We start from the raw sequence: 26,200 nt of genomic DNA on the forward strand, positions 1-26,200 counted from the left end.
CATACCAAAGGAACCACAACGCAAAGGAGCTGCACTTGCAGAGGTGTGTTTTGTTGTGCCGCCACCTAGTGAATTCGCCTGAAGTTCCACAAAGTAGCTTTAAGCTATCGTTCAAGTTATGAGCACAAAAAATGGTTTTAAGTAAATATGCCTTCTCTGATTTAATAGAGGTTTCAGAGGTTGCCAGAGTCTGAAATTGATTTATCAAATTTCCTTGTTCATCAAATAAAATTCTTGTGCTGCATTCGTGTGTACAGTGTTCGTATGCGGATTGGCATAACATGCTGCGCCACCTGGCCGCTTGCTCGCTTCGACCCCCACCCTCCAGTGCTGCACAGCATAGCAACCATCTATTTAATCCACCTATAACTAACCATTAAGAATTCTAATTGTCCAGCAATTAATTGTAAACTACTAGAAAAAATGATAAGGCTTGTGCTCAAGCGAACTGTTATCAACAGAAAAATATTCTTTTAGAATAATTGAAATGTGTAATTCATACTTCCAAAATATTTTTGGGAGGCCAGTTTTTGACTTTCCGCAGTCTGCACCTGGACTGCTGTCTGCCACCCACTGTCCTACAGCAAATAAATTGGGGTGATACATACCATTCCAGGGGAGTGACGTGTACCCCTAATTCATCTTATCAACGAATGGTACTTGTGAATGAAAGGTACAAAATAAGGTATTGTAGGTAAGAGCACAGATACTGCAAGACTTATTTTATTTACAAGTGGCAAGTCGTGCTGAGAGACTAAGCATGTCTCAAGATGAGATGGTGATCGCAGCAGCTTTATTCTGTTTGGGCACAAGTACGTAAGTTCCAGAGATCGTCAACATACTTTGAAGACACGTAAACAATTTTGGTCATTAAATGGTGTAAAGAGACAAATGAAATGTTCTTTTAACAATCATTCTGAGTAGAGAAACTTATTGTGACATTATGACTTACAGAAGCCACTGATGTTTGATGTCAATATATAGTCTATTAATATGAAAAGACTTCTGATGTTCTTTAAAAGATGTCAGAATTGTGGAACAGTTTGTTTAAAAGCAATAACAATGCAGCTGGTGAAGATGCTCAGCACAGTATTGTCATTGTCATGGATATAAAGAGGTGACAAGGAACTGAATCAAATTGCATAACGTCTAATGGAACACATCAAAATGATGTATTCTAACATTTGGATGACAGTTTCTGTATTTTTCCAGTTACCAGTGGTGTGAAGAATTTATCACATTACCCTTGTTAAGAAAGCACAGTACAGGTTTTGATTTGGTCATTAATAAGTTCTACCATTATTGTTAATCTCTTAATTATGTTACTATATCTTCACTTTTGTAAGAAGAATGGTTCCTTGCAATCTCATTCTGTTGTTTCAACACACACAGTTTTGATGCTCACATGTAAACAAAAAACCACTGGTGACAAGTGAGCCTCAATGAGGAAATAATATGCCAGGAGCACGGCAGCAGTCTAATTTGCCACAAATTATTGATTGAGACAAGACAGTCGCTCACACAAACGGGGCTTTACACTGTGAACACCTTGATTGAACGCTACCAAACCTATACTCCATTAGTTCTGCCTTGCTGCACACATTGATTAAAATTTTATCTAATGTGAGCTTATTTTCAGTACAGAAGGACGCTGTTCCCATGGATGAAGAATGGTGTGACTACAAGGTGCCTGTTGAGTGAGTCTAACATTAGAGAAGCTTATCTGGCAGAGTTTGCAACATGGCAGGGCCAGAGAATGTGCACTTTGAAGATTATCGCCATATTTTGGAGATTGAGAAAGGTTGAATTATTGCTTTGAGGGACATGAGAGCATCATACTGACAGATCACACATAGTGTAATGACTGCAGAATGAGTGTTAATGAAAGGGACTCTGAACAACAATGTGGCAAGATGCATAGAGACAGGTTCTTCCAGAAGGATTACCTCAAGAAGACTGCACGGTTGATTGTCTTCAATGAGTAGACAAATGACAAGAGCTGAAATTCAGGTGTAGGCTACAAGCAGTACCACTACAAATTGTCAGGAACAAATTACTGGAAGCTGGCTGAAATCTCTAGTTTCCAAGTGTTGTTTACCACTGACACTGACCAGAGTCTAAAGAGACTTGCAAGGCATAGGGCCAAGTCAACTTGTAACAGTGAAATTCTGTGGCAGTTACCAATGAGTTTCACTTCTATATGTAGCAGTCAGATCAATGACATCATGTCCTTACACAACTTGCTAAAAGGACAAACACAGCAACGATTCCATTAGACCGATACCTCTGGAGCACCTGGAATTGTGGTGGTAAAAACAGTTGGATATTACAAAAGGTAACTGTTGACTTGGTAAATATTGATAGGATGTTGAATGCTGCTTCACCAGAATGTGCCAAGAATGATAACCTTCATGACCAGGGTAAAAATGTGTGTTCCAGCAGGATAGTGCAATACTCTACATTGCAGTTCACGCAATGCACATCTTGAGAATTGTATTGTGATCACTGATTGGTCCGGCCAGTCCCCTCATTTGTTGCCCATAGAACACATCCGAGATGTGAAGGAAGGGACATGTACTTTCATACGATCCTCTAGCCAGCAATCTCCATAACTAACTTAGCATGTGCTTATAATACATCCCTCAAGATGACATTCGGGAACCTTTTCCTACCATGCAACAACAAATACAAGGATGCATTCATGGTTGTGGGAGATTAAAGCTTATATTGATGTTGATGACAATGGAATGACTGTTTTATCATTTAATACACGTGAGATGAACATATTCACAAAGTTTGATAAATACTGCACTTCATGGTGTAACACTTTCAGTGTAATAGTAACTGTACATCAGGCTTTAGGAGGGAATAACCTTTCCACAAATCGTCTTCAAACTCTATTGCTATATTTGACAGTAAAACTGAAAAAATTGGTTACTGGTAATTTTAATACAATTTTTTTTTTAAATTGTTTTACTAAAATTATTGCAATCAGTAATATCAGTATTTATCTTTCAGTGTAACTCCTCAAATAAACTTTTCCTAACTAGTCAGTGACATCCACTGCACTGCTAACAGCTTTATGGACAGGTCTAATAACCAATAGTTAACAGCATTTTGAAAGTAACATGCAATTCCTTAAGATGTGTTGCTATTGATCAGGATTTTTAAAAATCTACTAACAAGGGAACCTCCCCATCGCACCCCCCTCGGATTTAGTTATAAGTTGGCACAGTGGATAGGCCTTGAAAAACTGAACACAGATCAATCGAGAAAACAGGAAGAATAAGTGTGGAACTATGAAAAAAATAAGCAAAATATACAAACTGAGTAGCCCATGCACAAGATAGGCAACATCAAGGATAATGTGAGCTCAGGAGTGCCGTGGTCCCGTGGTTAGCGTGAGCAGCTGCAGAGCAAGAGGTCCTTGGTTCAAGTCTTCCCTCGAGTGACTAGTTTAATTTTTTATTTTCAGACAATTATCATCTGTCCGTCTGATGCGAGGTAACTGATGGTCTATACACAGAAAAATCTGAAAACGTTAAAAACATATGTTTTGACAGAGCACAGGGAAAACTGTGCGACTGTGAAACTGTTGCATTCATTTGTTGCAGTTTATGTGACAAACTCTTATGTTTTCATCACTTTTTTGGGAGTGATTATCACATCCACAAGAAAAACCTAAATCGGGCAAGGTAGAAGAATCTTTTTACCCATTCGCCAATCGTACAAGTTAGGTGGGTTGACAACACATTCCTGTCATGTGACGCACATGCCGTCACCAGTGTCGTATAGAATATATCAGATGTGTTTTCCTGTGGAGGAATCGGTTGACCTATGACCTTGCGATCAAATGTTTTCGGTTCCCATTGGAGAGGCACGTTCTTTCGTCTACTAATCGCACGGTTTTGCGGTGCGGTCGCAAAACACAGACACTAAACTTATTACAGTGAACAGAGACGTCAATGAACGAACGGACAGATCATAACTTTGCGAAAATAAAAAAACTAAAATTTTCACTCGAGGGAAGACTTGAACCAGGCTCCGCACCTGCTCACGCTAACCACAGAACCACAGCTCTCCGCAGCTCACATTATCCTTGATGTTGCCTATCTTGCACATGGACTACTCAGTTTGTATATTTTGCTTATTTTTTTCATAGTTCCACACAACTTCTTCCTGTTTTCTCGATTGATCTGTGTTCAGTTTTTCTAGGCCTATCCACTGTGCCAACTTATAACTAAATCTGAGGGGGGTGCGATGGGGAGGTTCCCTTGTAAGTATGAATTCAAAGAGAAGTCATTAAGTAAAAAACTTAGTATTTCAATCAATTGCTGAAAGCACTGAACTGGATTTATGTTGACTGTTCTCATGATGTCAACGAAAAACCAACAGATTAAGAATGTCCTTAAAATAAAGATGAGAACTGTTTAGCAACAAAAGTAACTCAGTTCACACAAAAGCCTACAAAGATCAATTTCTCAAGGAATAAATGTATTTTGTATATCAAACAGTTAAATTTATCTGTCAATCATGAACAGCTCTTACGCTGATGGTGTAGCTAATTACAAAGGATACACAAAATACTGAAGAAAGTAATCCAGACATCAAAGTTAGTGCAATATTAGGAAAGGTTAGTACTGGGAACGAGGAGGGCAGACCACAAAACCTTAAACTCTAGCCACATTTATTTAAACATCACTTAATATCAAGAGAAGGTCTGCTGGCAAATCTGCCACTGCCCTCTAGTCTGAAAATGCAGTCCACAGCAACCTGTACAACACAAGCACAACACATTGAAGGGTCCTCTCATTGGAGCAACAAGCCGCGCATCAGAGGGCTGTGGCCTGTATGAAGATGAGTAAGGAGAGCCTCATCCCATCCACGTGGCAAGGAAGAAGATAAGTCATGGCTGCATTGTGGATTTCATTAGATGCAGCTTATTATCTGTCACTTCTAACCACTCGTCTTCCCAACAACATGACTCTCCACTTCGACAGCAAGGCGACAGCTAGTAGGGGAATGGCACACTGAACTAAATGAGGATCGTGACACACCTCTTTGGCAATACCCATGTGGCCTGGTACCCAGCATAAAGGTATATCCTTCCCCAGCCTTTGTACTTGGAGGAGATTGTCCTGGATATTCTGGACTACTTTATCTTCTGGTTACAAGCACTGTAGAGAGTGAAGGTCATTCAGAGAATCAGAACTCATGAGGAATTAAGCACTCTAAGCATGTCTCATCTACTCCAGTGAGTGCAAGATCGTGTACAATTCAACATCACAGACAGTCAAGTCTTGAGGCAGTCAGATCTTGAATTCACAGTCAGGGAAAAGAACATAGCAACCAACAGAGTCCCTCTGTTCAGATCCATCTATAATGGTAGCAGAAGAGTTGTGGTGCTCAGGTAAAATGTTACAAAATAATGTATTAAAATCATATTGTAATTCACTAAATTTGAAATTACTCTCTGCTGTAACCAGGGTGAGTAGTTAAAATCCTTGATTTTGGGTTGTACTTGCTCCACATCCAGTGCCTGCAGCACATGGTGGATCCCAAACGGCCTTGTTGCTCAGGGCCAATTGGAGAAAATGTATTCAAAGACGAATGAGCAACAACATGGCTTGCAGGTGAATTTGGAGCTGCCAGGAACTTACATGCGTGGCACTCCACAGGAAGTTGCTGTTGGATGGTGAGCGGTGGTTACCCAGCCTCAGTACAGAGACTGCGTATGGGGATGGTTCCATTAAGAACCCATAGCCAGCCTAAGCCACCTCATTGTGGATAGTGTCAATGATCTTCAGATTATAAGACCTCACTGATCCATACACTGTGCACCCGTAGTCTAGCTGCAAATGCATGAAAGCTCTATAAAACGGCAGCAAATGCACCCTGTCCACTCCTCAAGGCCTGGCGCTAAAGCACTTTATGATATTTAGTGTCTTCTGGGTTCTGGGTGTCAGGTTTCTCAGCCGTGTAACGACTTACATGCTTACACGCACTTAAGGGAAACTAAGAATACGGCAAGAATGATTTTTAACTACCCCCGTACACACTCACTCACTCTCTCACTCTCTCTCTCTCTCTCTCTCTCTCTCTCTCTCTCTCTCTCTCTCTCTCTCTCTTAACTTGTCTTTGCAGCCCACTCCTTACCTCTGCACTCTAAGTTGCAACTGACAAGTCACTGTTGCAACACTGGAAGAGGAACAGAAAACTGAAAAATAAGGAGGGTTGTACAGGACTTCTTACCATAGATGTGATACTGTTTATGGCTATAGCAAAGAAGGTTGCACTTAAAAACACTGCCCTGAGTGACACCATTCTCCTGCTCAAAATGATTTGACAGTGTGTCACCAACTCAGGACCTAGAAGACTGCTTAGACAGGAAACACCATATGAGAGTGGGGAGGTGGGCACTGAAGCCCCACTGATGGAGTTTCTCTAGAATATTGTGTCTCCAAATAGAGTCATACACCTTGCTGACATCAAAGAATATACAGAGACAGTGATGTTTACCTAGGAAAGCCTTCCGAACAGCCATCTCTAGCAGGGTCACCCTGCCAACAGTGGACCAAAATCTCCTGAACCCACAGTGAGAGCGGATAAGGAGTTGCCTGGTCTCTAACAACCAGACCAGACCAGACGTCGGTTTACCATTCGCTCCATGGTCTTTCTCCCTTTGTTCATCAATTTGCCTCTCTCCATGAGCTGTGAACGAGGCATGTCTGCTACGTCAAATTAAAACATTCGAGGCAGATTCTATTTGATGCTGCTGGCAAATATCCAAGCACGCAGTACCAGATTTGGTTGTGACCAGGTGAAGTAGCACGAGTCTCCGACTGCTGATTCCGACTCCTACATGGAGAAAGAGCAGTTGTAAGACTCAAAACTGTCTGATCAGAAGTCCTACTTGCCTCTCTCCACAATTGCATGGTCAGAGAAATGCCAGATCCTGGCTGGCACTGGCAGTAGCTGTTGAAAATGCTCTGCCATCATCTGTGCAATGTCTCTGGGCACCGCTGCTATTGCTGTTTACCAAAAATCCTTCTGATACCTTTCTGTACTTTTCTAGAACAAGTGGAACTGTTGATAGGAGTTCAGAAAGGCTCGCCATGATCTTTCCTTCTCTCCTCAATTACGAGTCAAGCCTCGGCTCTCACTATTGTAAAGGCTGTGAGGATGTCTGCTGTTGGGCACTACTTAAAACACTGAAGAGTCACACATCTGTCCTGCATTGCAGAGCGGCACTCATTGCTCCACCACGGTACAGGTTGCCTCCTAAGATTACCCGAGGACTTCAGGACGGATAAGTCAGCGAGGACTTCAGGACGGATAAGTCAGCGAGGACTTCAGGACGGATAAGTCAGCGAGGACTTCAGGACGGATAAGTCAGCGAGGACTTCAGGACGGATAAGTCAGCGAGGACTTCAGGACGGATAAGTCAGCGAGGACTTCAGGACGGATAAGTCAGCGAGGACTTCAGGACGGATAAGTCAGCGAGGACTTCAGGACGGATAAGTCAGCGAGGACTTCAGGACGGATAAGTCAGCGAGGACTTCAGGACGGATAAGTCAGCGAGGACTTCAGGACGGATAAGTCAGCGAGGACTTCAGGACGGATAAGTCAGCGAGGACTTCAGGACGGATAAGTCAGCGAGGACTTCAGGACGGATAAGTCAGCGAGGACTTCAGGACGGATAAGTCAGCGAGGACTTCAGGACGGATAAGTCAGCGAGGACTTCAGGACGGATAAGTCAGCGAGGACTTCAGGACGGATAAGTCAGCGAGGACTTCAGGACGGATAAGTCAGCGAGGACTTCAGGACGGATAAGTCAGCGAGGACTTCAGGACGGATAAGTCAGCGAGGACTTCAGGACGGATAAGTCAGCGAGGACTTCAGGACGGATAAGTCAGCGAGGACTTCAGGACGGATAAGTCAGCGAGGACTTCAGGACGGATAAGTCAGCGAGGACTTCAGGACGGATAAGTCAGCGAGGACTTCAGGACGGATAAGTCAGCGAGGACTTCAGGACGGATAAGTCAGCGAGGACTTCAGGACGGATAAGTCAGCGAGGACTTCAGGACGGATAAGTCAGCGAGGACTTCAGGACGGATAAGTCAGCGAGGACTTCAGGACGGATAAGTCAGCGAGGACTTCAGGACGGATAAGTCAGCGAGGACTTCAGGACGGATAAGTCAGCGAGGACTTCAGGACGGATAAGTCAGCGAGGACTTCAGGACGGATAAGTCAGCGAGGACTTCAGGACGGATAAGTCAGCGAGGACTTCAGGACGGATAAGTCAGCGAGGACTTCAGGACGGATAAGTCAGCGAGGACTTCAGGACGGATAAGTCAGCGAGGACTTCAGGACGGATAAGTCAGCGAGGACTTCAGGACGGATAAGTCAGCGAGGACTTCAGGACGGATAAGTCAGCGAGGACTTCAGGACGGATAAGTCAGCGAGGACTTCAGGACGGATAAGTCAGCGAGGACTTCAGGACGGATAAGTCAGCGAGGACTTCAGGACGGATAAGTCAGCGAGGACTTCAGGACGGATAAGTCAGCGAGGACTTCAGGACGGATAAGTCAGCGAGGACTTCAGGACGGATAAGTCAGCGAGGACTTCAGGACGGATAAGTCAGCGAGGACTTCAGGACGGATAAGTCAGCGAGGACTTCAGGACGGATAAGTCAGCGAGGACTTCAGGACGGATAAGTCAGCGAGGACTTCAGGACGGATAAGTCAGCGAGGACTTCAGGACGGATAAGTCAGCGAGGACTTCAGGACGGATAAGTCAGCGATGGAAAAGTCAGTGGCATGACAGATCACTCATGTGGTGTGTTCCACCCATTCCTGGATGGTGTCACGGTGTTCAAGTGTAGCCAGCTGACTGAAAAACATCCAGTTAGCCCTGTTGACCATCCATTTCTGTGGCTTCTGTTCAATTAATTCTCCATCGAATAGATGGATCCACAGTGGAAATCGATCACTGGAATGGAGGTCATCAGTTTCTTCCCACTGAGCAGAGCCTGCATGGGCTGGAAGCAGAAAGGAGAGGTTGACAGCTCAGGACAACCCAGTAGCCGTCAAGAAATGAGAGGGACAGCCTGTGTTGAAGATGCGCAGATCCTGAGATATAATGAGGCTCTGTAAGACTTGACCCCTAAGGCATAATGCTACACGGTATTAGGTTTTGGATTTCATGTGATATCGTACTTTGGGGTAAAGCAACAAGCTGAGCTCAAGTTTTCGACATTTATAAAGTTCTTAGAGCTTGAATTGAAGATTATCCTACAAAAGCATGTTCAAAGAACTGGAAATAGTTACTACTATTACTACTACTTATTCTCTGTGTCAGAAATTTTATGTCTGTCTTTTAAATCAACAGCTTCCTTCAGGTAAAGACAATTCACACAAGGACTGAGAGGCCTTTACTTTAATCTAAAAATGAACAACCACAACCAGTAACTTGCCAGCAGCCTTAAGAAAGTTTAGCTACTAATAAAGTACATTTTTAAGAGGAGGCTGAAGAACTAACACCTTTTACTTTACTACAATATTATGAAAAGGATAGATTGCTACTCATCATATAGAGGAGAAGTTGCAGACAGGTGCAACAAAAAAACTGCTATACATTTAAACTTTCAGACAAAAATTCTTCTGCTAAACCTGAAAAAACAACCCACACACATTCAAACAACAAGAACTCTCATACATTTGCATTGTCTCTGGCCTCTGAGGCCAGTCTGTGTACAGCAACTGTGCTTGATGTGGGTGGTGGGGGTGAAAAGGAGGCTGGGACAGGGAGGGGAAGGGACAGCAGGGTAGGGGTGAGGGAAGGTGTAGTGCCTTTTGTGGGAGCAAGCAGGAATGTGATAATAGGGGCAGGATAAGAAAGCTGAGACTAGTGTGTGTGCTAGGGGCATACAAGGCTGTTTACTGCTGGAGTGGTAGTAGGGAATGGGGTAGGTAGGTGAAGGACAGCGAGTAGTAAAGGTTCAAGTAATGTAGGATATGTGAGGGTAATCGGAAAAGTAAGCTCTCCTATTTTTTTTGTAAGTACAGAGCTCTCTTTGTATGGCAGTTGGTCATGCTGTTATGAAGAGTGCTTCAAGCGCTGTGTGTAAACATGCGCACGCCACGCTGAGGTGCTCAGTCTTGGCTTCGCAACCGTTGGATGTTACTGCCAAATGCAAATTGCGCGCAGTTATTTGCAAAGGGCATTGTGCTGATTGAAATCCATCGGCAATTGACGAAAGTGTATGGTGAGTCGTGCATGGATGTCAAAAATGTTCATAAGTGATGTAGAGAGTTTGCAGCTGGTCGGACCAAAGTTCACGACAAACAAAGGAGCGAGAGTGCATCAATTTCTGAGGAGACAGTGTTGAAGGTTGAGCAAAGCATGCATGAAAATCGGCAGATGACCCTGGACGATGTCTGCAAGTTGGTTCCTGAGGTTTCCCGAAGGACCACTCACAGAAATTTTAATGGTAATGTTGTACAACCTGAAGGTGTGCGCAAGATGGATGCCATGCAAGCTAACTGAGGACCACATGCAGCAATGATTTGATGCTTTCTCCACATTTCTTCACCACCTTGCAGCCGAAGAGGACACCTTTCTGGACTCAATTGTCACGGGTGATGAAACCTGGGCATACCACTTTACACCTGAGACCAAGGAACAATCACACCAGTGGAAGCATTCTTCTTCGCCAAAGCCGTGGAAATTCAAACAAACACAGTCTGCCGGTAAAGTCATGACAACCAATTTTTGGGATTGGAAACGGGTATTGTTGGTCGACTTTATGCCCACTGGCACCATAATTAATGCCGACAGATACTGCGAGACTCTGAAAAAACTCAAACAGGCAATTCAGAACCGGAGAAGAGGAATGTTGAGCAAGAGCGTACACATTCTCCATGACAACGCTCGCCCACACATCGCTCGGCAAACCGTTGCTCTCCTGCAACAGTTTCAGAGGAACATAATCACCCACTTACCCACCCTATAGTCCTGACTTGGCACCCAGTGACTATCACCTACTTCCTAAGTTAAAAGGACATTTGGCCGGAAAGCGATTCAGCTCCGACGACGAGATGAAAGAAGAGGTTCATAACTTTCTGAACAACATGGTGGTGAGCTGGTATGACATGGGCATACAAAAACTGCCACAGCGTCTACACCAATGGTGATTGTGTCGAAAAATAGCTAAATGTTCAAGTTGTAACTGATATAAACCATTGTAGAAATAAACAGGTCTATGTACTTATAAAATATAGGAGACCTTACTTTTGGTATTACCCTCATATTACAGGTAGAGTTCCCATCTGCATAGATCAGAAATTCTACTTCTGACCAAAGCCTCAAACATATTGCAGTCTTTTTGTTGTGCCTGTCTGTGTCTCACCATCTCCTTAATGTGACGAGTAGTAATCCACCCTTTTTCATTGTTTCCTTTTACTTTACTGATGAATTTCTAAACAGAAACAACTGAAAAAAAAATTAACAATATCATATGACATAAGACCTATACAATGTATAATTTTAGTAACCACTTGTTCAGCTTTAATTCTATTCTAGATCTACAGCCATTCTCTCCAAATAACTGAAATGCATAATAAGGGTACCTCCTATTGCATCAGTTATTCACATATGGAGTGCAGGAAGAATGATGTTTAAATGCCTCTGTTCACACTGTATCAATCTAATCTTCTCCTCACAGTCCTGGTACATAGGGAGTTTTAGTACTCTCTTACAGTTATCACTGAAACTTGTTCTGGAAAGAAGGCTTCCTTGGGATAGTGTCTATTTTCAACAGTCTGCAACTTCAGTTTCCACTGGATCTCTGTGATACTCTCCCATGGGCGAAACATATCTGTAACCACTCGTGTTACCCTTCTCTTTATACAATCAATATCCCTTGTTAGTCCTATTTGGGATGGGTTCGAAACACTTGAGCAATATTCTAGAACGTATCATACAAATGTTTTCTAAGCGAACCCCTTTGTAGACTACCTTTACACCACTTTTGAAATCTTATCAAGATCTGACTGAGCATTCATGCAGCTTCTTTCTGAAAGTACTATGTTCTAGATTAATTCTTTGTTTACAAAATGTATGATGTTTCTGTTAACATTGCCTGCATATTAATATAAAACAGTGTCAATAAGCATTGTAAATTGTTTTCTTTTGATGATGCCCAGCTATAACAGTCACAGAACTATCAAATGTGCTTCAGCCTGTGTACATTTGTATGTTTTTATTCATTTTTATTTTTCAGTAAGTTTAGAAATGAACTTAATAGTTGACATATTCCTCATCCTTGAGAACCACTTCACTTACATTAATGGGCTTCCACAGATCCTATCTTTCTTCCATATGTATGTAGAGTCAATCAGCTTTCAGTACACAAAGATCCGAGGCAACGCTCGAGGTTGTACTACCCCGATTCCTCGCTAGGAGTTGGTCGGGCTGGAATAACCATTACACCACAAAGGATCACTGTGTGCAGGACTGATGGAGGAGTCCGTGTGTTCCATCTGCCAGTGTTTTTTCTACAAGGGATATAGCTGGCAGTGCCTTCTGTGGCTAATCAGTTGTTGTTGTCTCCATTCAAAGGAAGTATTAGAGCAGGCTGTGCGGCGGCACTCTAGCTGATGGACACGTAGTTGTCATTTGATGGCCAACATAGTGCAACTTGGGAGAGGACTAACTGCGGCAGCTGTAGTGTACAGTTGGCGAATACAGTCTGTTAATAAAGGTGTTATTTGTGTGAAATCTGGTGGAACCGACTGGGTTGCCAGGCACTGCTTATACTAGTTGTGGACTGTGGATGCTTCCCAAAACATGACTGACAGATTTTTATAATGGAGAACAAGATAAACTTCAGTGCATGAAACAGTATTCATTGTGTTTGCATGTGAACAGGTCTGGCTTGTGTTGGAATAAGTGCTTAGGAATTCTGTCTATGTTTTAAGAATAGCAGAAAAATCGCTGCATGTTTCACACGGTTTGTTTATACCCAAATCAGCATAACAAAGTAACTGATGTCTAGTTGTTTACAGGTGAATATAAACTGGTCACCTTTTGATTTGGGAAATTGGCAAACACTTATTTTCTATCTTCATTTCAATGAAGTTATTATTTGGTTGTCACTTTTTTAATAGAGAAAATACAAAAATTAATCGTCATTTCCCCCACATCTCTTCTGGTCAGGTCATGCAACCAGGTCATTTTTGTTTGGAACTGTATATATTAGTCTTTGTGAGATTAAGATTCAAATTGTTAGCTGTTAACCAACTGAACCTTTTTCAGTTATTATCTGAGCTGCATCTGGTAAGGTTGAGTTTGAGAACTGTGTTAATATGTTTCCAAGCAGTCTCATGAATGACTACATTTATAATTTTTTTTATCTACTTGTGAGCTCTAAAAAATAAGAATGTGAATGACGACGACGACGACGACGACGACGACAACAACAACAACAACCACCAATAGACCATGGATTTGACAAACAACAATGTCAAGACAATCGTTCTAGTTAAACAGTAACTATCGGTATCAAATGTATCAATTTATCTTTGAATCACACCTGCTTCAAGTTAAACCACTGATCAAGATGATTGGGAGCTGAGTTATCAGCTGTTACTATAGTCCGGGACACCATTCTTTGGTACTGATAGCTATGTAGTGTCTTTCCATTGCCTGGCGACAGCAGGCAGGCAGCCAAGACTGACTTTGAGCAGGTAGCAAGGACCACTTTGTCACTCTGAAACCCAGTCACGCGTGCTTATGAACCTTACCAGTGCCTCGCGTGCAACCGGTGCGGTCGTATGTCTGAATGAATTCTCAGTTTCTTTCATTTTTGTTGTTTTTAGTGTTTATTTGTTTCTGTTTCATTGTAAACAATGTCTGGTGTGACGTGTAATGCCAGCCCAACAAAAGGACTGAAATGGAGGGAAAAAAGTGTGCTACACACCCAGGCCCACGAATTTGTGTGCTCTGTGAGGGATTACTTTGAGAAAGAAAAGGACAAAGGTGAGCCCTTGATTCCTTTTGTTCAGGTTGTGAAAAAAACTGCAGCAGCATTGAAAATGAGCAAGAACACTGTTGTAAAGATGGGGAAAGAATAGTATAGTATAGTATAGTATAGTATAGTATAGTATAGAATAGATTGTGATGAGAGTGGCACAACAAAGTTGCACACACCAGGAAAGAAGTGACTGAGAAATAAGCAAGTGACAGCTTTGGAAGATTTTCAGAAAGACACTATTCATCGTCATATATTCAGCTATCATGAGAGAAGGAAACACCCCACTATCTAAATTACTGGTGTCACTTCAGGAAGACGATCTTTTTAAAGGGAGCAAATTTTCATTGCGTACAGTGCTGAAAGACATAGGCTTCAGCTATTCACTTTTTAACGGACGCAAAATATTAATGGAAAGGACAGATGTAGTTGCACGGCAGTGCAGATTTCTGTGCAGGACCATCGGTGCGAAATTCGATAGGTGAAACTTGGGTCATTACATAGAGGCTGGAATGATGAAACATCCGATGGGCCTGTTGGCAAAGGAGGAGGAATTACTGTCTTACACGCAGGTACATCGAAATGTTTTGTGCCAAACTGCTTGAAAATATTTCAGTCAAAAAAGACAGGAGATTACCATGAAGAAATGAACAGTGTAGTATTTCAAGAGTGGTTCGAGACATCGCTTATGACGAATCTGACAAGTTCATCAGTGACCATTATGGACAATGCACCTTATCATTCTGTCGTTCACGATAAGGCACCAACCTTGGCAACAAAAAAGGCGATAGCATTAAGTGGTTGAAACGGTGGAAAGTAGATTTCAGAGATGATTTAAACAAGGCAGAATTGCTAGAAATTGTGGCACAAAAGAAACCCCCAATTTACCACATACGAGACTGCTAAAAGGCACGGGCATGAAATCGTTCAGCTTCCTCCATACCATTGTCACTCCAATGCAATTGAAGGGGTGTGGGTGCAGATAAAAAATTACGTTGCTGCAATCAATAAAAAATTCACCATCTCTGAAGTTGAAACTCTCCTTCCAGCAACTATCAATAAAGTGACAAGCAAGATGTGGACTAAAATTGTAAACAGCACTGCAAGTGTCATCACAGAGGCGGTCAAAACTGAAGGTGTTGTGGAAGAATGCATCGAAAATTTTATTATACATCTGGGAGAGGGCAGTGATAGTTCGAGTAGTGCTGAGGAAGACAACGTCAAATCAGATTGTGTTTTTCCATTACAGTAACTACAATGTATTCAGTAATGTAAGGAGGGAGATTGCAGATCATCATATTGTGAGTACTTTCTTCAGATTATAACTCTTAATACGCAAGACCAACTATTCTCTAGCTCATAGTAGAACAAATTAATAATGCTAACACTTAACAATGGAAACTAAAACTGCTAATGTTCAACAACTTGTGAAAATAGTTTTCATTTCAGTTGTGAAGTTTAACAAATAAGTTTATGATATTTCAGCTTCTTGAGATACTTGTACTAAATAGCTCTTATCAGTTTTTGAGTTAATATATTTCAAGTAGCAACTTTAAATAAATTCACACGTACAAATACGACTTTCATTTTGTCGCACTTTTCTTTCTGCTGCTACAGATTTCGAGTAGTAGACAGGGCGCCACGTGCCGTGAGCCACGTTTGGCAACAGCGCCGTCTGCCTGCCAGAACTGTCAATACAAATCACTCGCCTCACGGATTATAGTCTACATAATAGATCTTCCTTCATATGACCTAGTGTACTGTAACACTGACATCAATAATCTATGCATGTTATATTCATGTCTGTCTTATGAGAATACGGAAGTCTCCTTGCAAGCAGAAGGCAATGTGTAGTTGTGACTGATTCTGACAGTTGATTCAGTTGTAAAAACAGTGATGTATTATCAATAGATGCCAAGGAAATGATCAAAGAAATGAAACTCCCTTACCTCGCTATTTGTAGCCATAACTTAATAGCAAACAGCCAAGTAACTCCAAATTATCTCACAAAATAGACTGAAAATCACCCATAGACACTATCACACTGTACTGAACACCAAAGCTCCTCATAAAGCTTAAATGTATCCACAACAAGAAGTCACAGAAACTCCTATCACAGCTAAGCTTCACTCAATATGTGTGTCTTGATAAGTAGAATTTTTTTAAATTACATAAATTGTGCATTCTGGACAAATGAAGTGACTGATTTTTGTAGTGTATAATATGGAAAAACTGGTGTGAAGCATTATAGCAAAATTACAACCATTTTCTAATGTCCATTCTGGAACACTGAATTTTAATAAAAATTGCTATGATTAAGGATACAAGAAACAATTTCTTAGATCTACTGGACACAATGTGAGGTAAAATGTTTAGTTGGAATCCTTCACAATTAAACAAAATATCTAAAAAATACAAAATATTTATTTTTAATTTTGGATGTCCTCTTACATTTTCACTATACTGTATTTTGAATGGTTAAGTCAACAACAAATTATGTTAACAATGTCATGTTCATGAGATCAAAAAATTTGAGATAAATCCATAAAGGCCAAGAAAAATGCATACATACTGAACAAATATGATAAGAAGTGAACGAAAATGGCACTAAATGGATACGTAAAGTTCATATATACAAATAAATGATGAGATACAAGATTACGCTGGAAGTTATTTGTACAGGAAAAGAATACCTTCTGTGTACACCACTAATTTGTATATTCCTCCAATTTATTTCATTGCGTTTTAAAGGTCATCATTTTATCCTATTAGGCACTAACTCTTTTGAGAGTACTTATACTGCCTGGTCTGCATCTACCAGACACTTTGTTTTATTGTCTCTCCCTTTTAAACAAACAACAGAAGTACTGGCACAGCTATACATAATACGAACTTTGCCATATGCACTGACTCTTCTATGTTCAATAAGAAATTTTACTTCTATACCACATTATGTTAATTTTCTGTTCTCGGTAGTCCCAACTGCATGAGGCAATAGCAGCCACACAGACATACATCTATCCCAACTGCCTTCCTTCTGTTACACCAATCAAGAGATAATATTTACACTGATATAAGTATTTCTGAAAAAATTGTGAACATATATCTGTTACTACAGTCAGAGCTCATTTACAATTTACTAGATAGCCTCCTCCCTAAATGTAAAGCTATCAAGGTACAGCATAAACTTCTCTAGTTCTTTATTTGAGCTCTTCTGACAAGCAGAAAAAATTCCATTTCAGTTTTGCATAATCAGTTATAATCATATTACAAAAACATCAGTAATGCAAATCTCAAAGGTCCTTCACTTTTTCAGGAGTAAAAAATCAGATAATACCATAAAAAACACACACACACACACACACACACACACACACACACACACACACACAAGTACTGCAAAATACACACCTCTACAACAAACCTTGGTCCCTCAGAAGGAACTTTTAAGACTGGTGCAAAAAATAAATTTTGGAGACATTACAGCACTTTTTAAACACATACGAACACAACAAAATAAACTGCTACTCGTGCCGCTCCGTGGCAGCGTTACAATGCATACCATTACTTCATGTCAGTCACAATCTAAAGACCCACCATATAACTGAAGCACTAAAAATAACAACACTGCTTGCCATTATAGCTCCCTAAACACATTTAACAGAATTCTACACTACTGTTCTCCTAGGAAACAATGAACTTTTAAAATTTGTATCTACATTATCAGCAACAGTCTAAAGCATGCAGTACAAAAAAACATACAAGAAATGAATACTGAAGAAATAGTTTAATAAATAACAACAAATTAAGTGATACTCACACAAGCTGTTCACATCAACAGAAATGAGCAGGGAATGTGTTTCAAATGCGTAACCCAAAATAGAAATTTATGAGTCCATATGAGCATGCTTTTAATCCTACAATTACAAAGAGAGATTCCTCGGAAAGATTTTTGACCTCTCACTTATTTGAAGTCCTCTTAGAACTTCTGTCTCAACGGTAACTGCAAAATATATCAATATTAGCTATCTCTGAGCTACGAATGCAATAAATCATCATCTCCCCCTCTTCCCTTTCAACATATGCATACATTAGTAACCACGCGAAATTTTCACTGTATAAGAGCCTTTTCTGAAGCCATTTTTTCTTGGTCCACAATTGATTTGATTCAAAAGTGAATCAGTTAAAAAGCTACTGATATATTACAAAGGCAATAACCAATACTACCCCCCCCCTTCGCTCTCTCTCTCTCTCTCTCTCTCTCTCTCTCTCTCTCTCTCTCTGTGTGTGTGTGTGTGTGTGTGTGTGTGTGTGTGTGTGTGGGGGGGGGGGGGGGGGGGGTGTTACCTAGTTATGTACGGATTTCAAACATATCATTTTTACACCTGAACAAATATATTTCTGGATATTGGCTAATGTACGTTTACTTAATGTGTCTAGTCAATCTACGGAGCTGAGTCCATATTGGGAGAAGCAAATGAAAGTAAATTATTGATACCGTAAACAGAACACACTAAACGCAAGAATTGTTACGTTGAAAAAGGAAAATTTTGGGGAAATTACCTCTCAAGATTTTATAAAACAAGTTCACTTATCACTGATGACAGTTAGTAAATTATACAAAAAAGGGTACGGCAACTGTATGCTAGTATTTTAAGAACAAAGCACTAATAATATAACCAGAACAACAACATCACTTTCAAGTTCATCAATGCTTTCATTTTCATATAAGATGTGTATGCACATTCAGACATATAAATTAACTGCCTCTCACATTTCTGAAGCCTTTCACTTCATGCAAGTGATGACACAACAACTGGATAAGGTCTTAAAATGTCATTTGATATGACACAGCAGTAGGAGACTTAAAAGTATGCTCACATTAGACATTTTTCAGACTACAAGGAATGATTTTCAATGAAACTGCATGCAGCTTGTGGACATTCACATTACAGTCTTCATTTCAGTGCCTGTCCATTATGCAAGTTAAAGCTCTGTTTTCATGGTCAGTGCCTCCATTTTACACTTTTACACAGTGGTGAGTAAAACGGCAACCAAATTAATTTAAAATTGTGCCAGCCTCCTTTTTTTACCCTTTTCTGTTAAGAATCCATTGCAGATCAGTCCTGAATATAATTACAATATACTATAAAGAAATGGAACCCAATTAATCATTGTAGTGCAGATGAGGGAATACATTCTGCGTTTGAGAATCATCTTTCACTCCAGGGGCTATCCTTTGTTTCTGATGATTCACCAACTGTATCACAATTTGTAACTGATGTATACCTTCACCACCTTTGGACCCTACAAGTTTTCGTACTTGCTCCTAAAGAATGCAACCTTACTTTGCAAAGTGGATTAAATGTCTCCAGTTTCCTGTACATGCTTTGATTTGTGATTGGAAAGTATATGAAAAGTGAAAGAACCATATGCTACTGAAAATTACAACTACCGGTACCACTTTTTTCTAGAATGTATATCTACAACAGATTCAGGGCCCATCTTGTCAAATGCGCACAAAGTACCTAATTTCCGACAATAAAATTATTTTATGTCTGTAACTGAGTAGTTCTACTCAGAGCTTTCAAAAGAAAGCTATGTGCAAGACTGGCTGGCTCTGACCACGAAAGAGAAGAAGAGCAAAGCAGGTGCTATGACATATCACATTACATCACATCACATCACGACACATCACACAGTGGTCTCCAGTACCTCTTGATGAGGAGTATCCGCAAGGGGAAGTGGCCATGCTGACGGTGCGACAGCAGCCAGTGGCGACGGTGACGACCCTGAGCCTGACGGCACAGAGCCCTCAGACCCAGAGGCGGACGCTCGCCGCCGTACGGATTCCTCTGATGAGCTGGAACGCAGCCCAGTGCCTTCCAGTTTCTCTCTGTCCTCATCCCTTAAACATAAGTACATAATCATTACTGCTCAGTGCCACATTACTATAAATTTCAAAAATAAAAATGATCTACCATGTCCACCTTAGGTCTAATTTTAATCAAAACTGTTAAGTGTACACGACTGTATTCAAAAAAGAATTCAGACTGGAGATATTTGTAACGTACAGGATCTATTCTATTCACATACCAAATAATTAGGAATCTGATACGGAAAACCATGTAAAAATACTGTAGTCCAGCAGAAAGTGTGAGTTTGATAAAGATGGGGATAGTGCAACAGTGAAGAAAGAAGTACTCCATCCACAGAGCAGCAGGCAGAACAGTGAACCTCTATGTTGTGTTAAGTTGACATTGAAACTAAAGTTCCTGGAGGATCCACTCACACAGGAAACAATATTTGGCTTTGTGGGCAACAGAAACAGATTTAGGAAGAAGCAGCCAATGTGGAACTGTGCTCCCCTTACAAACAATACAAGTACAAATGAAGCTGTTAAAGATTGATTCTATGGCCTCAGGTTCCTGAAAGTAGTCATTATGTCCAACTTCCTGTATTATTTGGAATGTGAAATACAAGGTAGAACTCAAAAGTAATGAGATTTCCTTTCACGTAGATGGAGGTGTAGTTGTTAAAGGTTTTTCCATTGTGTGCTTATATTACACATTTCTCTAAATTGGTTGATCAACTATCGTCGATGAGTAAGCACGAGTTAGGTTGCAATGCTTTCTTTCTCATAGCCATAATTTCATACAAGCAGCTATTTTCCAGTTATATATATGGTAGAATAATATCCTAAGGTCAGGTTTTGATCCCTGTAACGGAAGTCAGGAGTTTCAGCAAGTATGCAAGGAAGAAGCACTGAGCCTTCTGCTGCATCACCACTGTGACCTAAGAAAGCAAAACATGTGAGACACAATGTGAAAACAATGTAGGATTGTTTTTCCATGATTAAGGAAATAGTTCATAATGACTTTGTTCTTCAGTGTACTAAAGCTAACAAAAATTACTACTGTCAAGTGTTGAAAGGCAATCTCCCCCCCCCCCTTCCCCACAATCTTTTCTTATTCTCTAGAATGAAAAGGGGCAACAAGGAAGAGTTTCCAGGGTGTAGAAGAGGTGAAAACAAAAATTGTTGGAAGCATTACAGAATATAAATATGAGTAAGTTTAAAATTTATCAATCTTTGGAACATCGGGATAAGTACAATAAGTTAAATAGACACACATTTTGAAAGTGCTGCAGTCCCCTAAATGCCCAGAGGAATACAAAATTATGCACAGATTTCTGAAGATAGTCACTGCCATCTTTGTAGTACCAGTTTACTGGTATTATAAGAGGAAACAATTAGTGAAATGGTGCAATACCACAATTAATCACAAAAGCATAAGTAATACAGAACTGCAAAAAACACTTTCTTCAATGTGGGTAGGTCAGCTAATGGCAGTTATTTCTATTTTAGTTCTGTGACATGGCAGATTTCCAACAATCTCAAATGTGAGTTACTCTAAAGAGCAAAAAGGAAGAGTATAAGGAAGGAAGGAAGGAAGGAAGATGATCTCATCAGAGATGAAGCACAAGCACAAACTAGAGAAAGATAAGGTAGGAAATCATCCATGTCCATTCAAAGGAATGATTCTAGCGTCACCTCATATGATTTATGAAAACCACAGGAAACCTAAACCTGGATCACCCAATGAGAAATTGAACCACTGTTCTCCCAAATGTGCATCCAGTGTGTCACCACTACACTTGCTTGGAAAAAGTTAAGTGTATCACATGCTTGTGAATCATACAATTAGGTAATTCCATGTCCTGTATGCCATTTGCATGATTGTAATGCTTGTGCATTACAATTCTCAAGTAGAAAAAAGTGTAGGAGTAGCTTAAGTATGGAGAACCCCCTACAAGTCAATGTCCAGCTGGCCAGGACTGACTGTCATTAACCTACTAGAAGTACTGATGAAGGTTTCTGGTCACTTGCTGTCTTCTAAGACAACACACTGCACATTAAGTCATGTAAGAAGTACAGACCCACACAATCAACAAACAAAAATAATCAAGTAAAAAGTCACAAATCACTTCTAAATCTAAAAGAAGACCAAAAGGCTGAACATAAAGAGTAAGCTTACATTACACCAATCTCTAAATCAATCTCTAAGCAATGAAACACATCAAAAACAAGAACAACCATAACTAATCTATTTTGAAAATGAATATGAAGCAAAGGGATTTTTTCCAGGTGTTCTACATCCCATTTTAACACCCTGGAAAAAAGAACAAAGATTAAAGATTAAAGTCAAGCAAGCAGGCCTTAATGTCTCTCACTCCTCCTCTTCCTGCTCCCACATGACATACATCTTCCTCTCTCTTCACAAGTGTATGGAGTACCACTTGCATTTCCAGTGATCCTGTATATAAGGTGGTGATTATTAAACATTTTACATCTTTCTAAAGTCAGCAGCCCGACATTGCTCATCCTAGAAACCATTCTTTTTCTCCATGCCATGTTCAAAAGCAAATCAAGTAATTACTAACTGCAGTATGAAATACCTGATTTTGAGAAGAATATATTTGTCAGGCACAAGTCCTTCACGACCATCTATGCTGCCACGCCACCAGTCATTGGAAACTTGCGAAAACAGCACCAAGTGGTCTCCTTTCTTGAAGCTCAGTTCACGATCTGAGCGTGCCATGAAGTCAAACTGTGCAGTCGCCTCCATGCATTCTGATTCTGTAAAATAAACCTATCATCAGTTAAATGTGTTAATGCCTGGTAGAACAACTTCACAACTATCAATGAAAAATGTAACTGTGTATGTTCTATCACATTAATTTATTTTGTGACACTGTTTTTGGCTTACTAGACTATCTTCAGACTAACAGTGTTTTATTCCTTTCCCCGATAAACCAGTTAAATACAAGGTCTCTTCAAACAATTCCAGAACTTCGTCCACGAAATTTTTTTACACTTAACTTTTACTTACTGTGCATGGTCTCCTTCAAAATACTCTCCTCCAAAATTGATAAAAGGCTCCCAATGTTATTTCTGCTTCTGAAAGCAGTTTTGGTGCACCTCTTGCTGCGTCATGCGAAGCGCTGACTGTGAATTTTCTTTTACTTTGTCTATTGTTGCAAATCTTTGTACTTTCGATGGGGCTTTCCACTTTGGAAATAAAAAAAGGTCGCAGGGGCCACGTTTGGAGAATACGGAGGATGAAGCAACACAGTAATTTAATTTTTTGTGCAACAGTAGTGCACCAACAGAGATGAATCTGCGGGTGCTTTATTGTGATGTAAGGGCCATAAATTGTCTCACCAGGCTTCAGGTCGTTTTCGTCTCACATTTTCTCACAGGCATTACAACGCATCCGAAGAATACACCATTGATTAATAGTTTGTCCCTGTGGCACACATTCATGATGAACAAATTCTTCAAAGTCAAAGGAAGCCATCAGTGTGGCTTTGACATTCCACCTGACCTGATGAGATTTGTTTTGTCTTGGAGAACCTTTCCCGATCCACTGTGACGTTGAAACTTGGTTTCAATATCATAACTGTAGACCCACATCTCATCAGCACTTATGACTCTCTTACGGACCATCTCGTTCTCATTTACGCAATCCAAAAACTCTTCACATATTGCAAGGCGAAGGTATATCTGGGCTTGAGTCATGAAATGTGAGACAAATTTAGTGCCAACAAGAAGCATGGCAACATGCTTTGTCAGGATTTCATCAAATAATCCAAATGATATGTTACATTCTTTTACAATCTCTTGGACAGTTAGTCTTTCACTGGCATGCACAGTTTCATTAATGTTCCTGACATGGGCATCGTCAGTAGGCGTCGAAGGGCATTCCAAAGGAGGGTCACCTTTAACTTCCATACGGCCATTTCTAAGTTGTGTGAACCTTTTTTAACATTGAGTACAGCTTAAGCAATCATCACTGTAGGCTTCCTGCATCATTTGGTGTCTCCCTGTAAAGGCTTTCTTAAGTTGCATGCAAAATTTAATGCAGACATGTTGCTCCCCCAACTCTGCCATCTCGAAATTCGCAAACTGTGTGACACAACATTCTACTCAACATGGCACTGAACTATAATTAACAGAATACAACAGTGAAACTTCCAGCAGTTACACATTAAAAACAGGTATGTGCACGGATGCCAACCACATTTCACTCCGACACACCATTTGGTTTGAACCGATTGCTTATTTTGCTTTGATCTGATAAGTGCCATTTTCTTTGTTATAGGTGTTCACGTCACTCTAAGCTGAAAATGCATTATTGTATTGTGTCATGCATTGTTTGTCACATTCTGATAATGAGTGTTTACGGCCTGTCGCCGCTCGCGGCATGGCTTGCTTTTGTGCGCGCTACCGTCACTTACACTTAAAGAGAGAGAGAGAGAGAGAGAGAGAGAGAGAGAGAGAGAAATCATCTCATTAGCGAAACAATGGCAAGAGACTGCTATTTGTTGTTACTTACACTGCTGTTTTCCTTGATAATGATCAACAAGAACCAAATAATAGACTGCGTATGATAGAACATGTTCTGAACGAGAGTTAGGCGAAAATTTTTCTCCGTTTGAAAATCTTTGCGGCCGCTTCTTTAGTACATCAAATTCTGCACAGAAATTAGTCATCTTAGATTTAAAAATCTAGGCGGTTCCCATGCTTCATTTCTAACTGTATCACTATTAGGCATAAGAATAATACGAATATAAACATGACACGATATGTATATTCTTCCGCGTTTGCTGTTGTCTCACTCTAGCTTCTTACTTTATTAGGCAGACAGGATTTAAGGGGAGCCGGAGGTGCCTATGCTGCCCATGTTAAAATCACTAAGTTTGAGGAACATTTATGAATAAACTACCAAATAGAAAAATTTGAATTTTTTTTTACATATAGAGTGGTTTAGTATTGCAGTTATGACAGAGGGATTTTGGAGTATCTTTTCTAGTTTCCTTCCAATTATTTTTTTTATTAATGACCCAAATTTTTTTTACAAATAATTGCTTTATAATTAAACTGAAATGTAACTACTGAACATATTGCCAAATGGCTGTGTTACAATGTAAGTTTGGCCACTAGGAGTGCTGTATAAAAATTTCATCTCTCTAGCTTGAGTCGATTTTGAGAAAATGTTCCTTATATTCGAAAAATTCTGATTTACGGGAAATGGCTATCAAAGTTTCTCAATACATTCCTGCACTATAGGATGGATTATCAGGGTCTTCTTCTTCATCCTCCAAAAGCTTCCTCTTCTGTCTTCTTTTCTGGCCTGTTGTTCCATCATACTTCATATGCCTTTCTCTTCTTTCTGCTCCTCTTATCCTTTCTCTGTAAATATTTCTTAGTGCTCGTACAGTGTTCACCCCAGCTGTAAATCCTAATGCCTTCAGAACTTCACACTTCACACTGTTCCCTTGGTTGTAGGTTGCTATTGCATCATAAATGCCAAAGTGCAGTGTTTTTATGCTTACAAACACCCTTTTAGGAATCACTTTCCAAATCAAATTGTTTACGCTCTCATTAGGATTCTGCGTCTTTCCGTGTAGACATTTGTGTAACAATTCTGGCTGTGCTAAGTCATGAAAAATTGGTTTTATTGCATTTATCACAGCTGCTGGCAAACCATGTTTGTGATCATAGTCCTTTTTTGCATTATATTTGCACCAGGAATCTTTTGGACACAGGCTGTGTTGAGGGTACACAGGCTGTGTTGAGGGTATTCATTGGAAGAGGCAGTATGAAGGAACAATGCCCACACTGCTTTTCGCATGTTACTAACATTACTAATATTTTGCCTTATAGCATACCTATAGTATCTCTGTAGACGTTCAATCATCTCATCAGTAAGCCTGCCTCTCCCTCCTATTGTCTTTCCATCACTGAGCTTACTTGAACCCAAAGTTTGTTTGAGCCTTCGAAGCCGTGCACCCATACGCTTTTGTACATGCCCAATGCATTCCAACTTTTCAACTACAAATTCATTTCCATATGGTTTCAGTTCCTCTATAGTCTTGAAACCTTTGGAGTCACCATCCCCAAGGCAGTATTTGTACCTAACGTTGTATCTGGGAACTGAACATTCAAAAATTAGTTTCACTCCATCCACTTCCATTGCTCCACTTGATCCACTAAAATTTGCCTCACAGGTTCCACTGTGCTCTCCTTTGATTTTATTTTTACACCTACAATGTTTTGATAATATTGCAACATCTATCACTTTTGCACTATCACCACAAGCAGCA

General features: G+C 40.3%; 1 protein-coding gene across 2 annotated transcripts in view; it reads right to left on the reverse strand.

Annotated features, from left to right (window-relative positions):
- Positions 1-26,200, reverse strand: part of LOC124616174 (SLIT-ROBO Rho GTPase-activating protein 1-like) — a 688,520-nt gene that overhangs the window by 16,041 nt on the left and 646,279 nt on the right. For both annotated transcript variants that reach the window (XM_047144456.1, XM_047144457.1), the window contains 2 exons: positions 22,490-22,670; positions 19,748-19,940 (listed from right to left, as the gene is read on the reverse strand). In XM_047144456.1, the coding sequence (XP_047000412.1) occupies positions 19,748-19,940; positions 22,490-22,670 (374 nt within the window). The remainder of the gene's footprint in view (positions 1-19,747; positions 19,941-22,489; positions 22,671-26,200) is intronic.

This window comes from Schistocerca americana, chromosome 5 (genome assembly GCF_021461395.2).
Source record: "Schistocerca americana isolate TAMUIC-IGC-003095 chromosome 5, iqSchAmer2.1, whole genome shotgun sequence".
Taxonomy (NCBI): domain Eukaryota; kingdom Metazoa; phylum Arthropoda; class Insecta; order Orthoptera; family Acrididae; genus Schistocerca; species Schistocerca americana.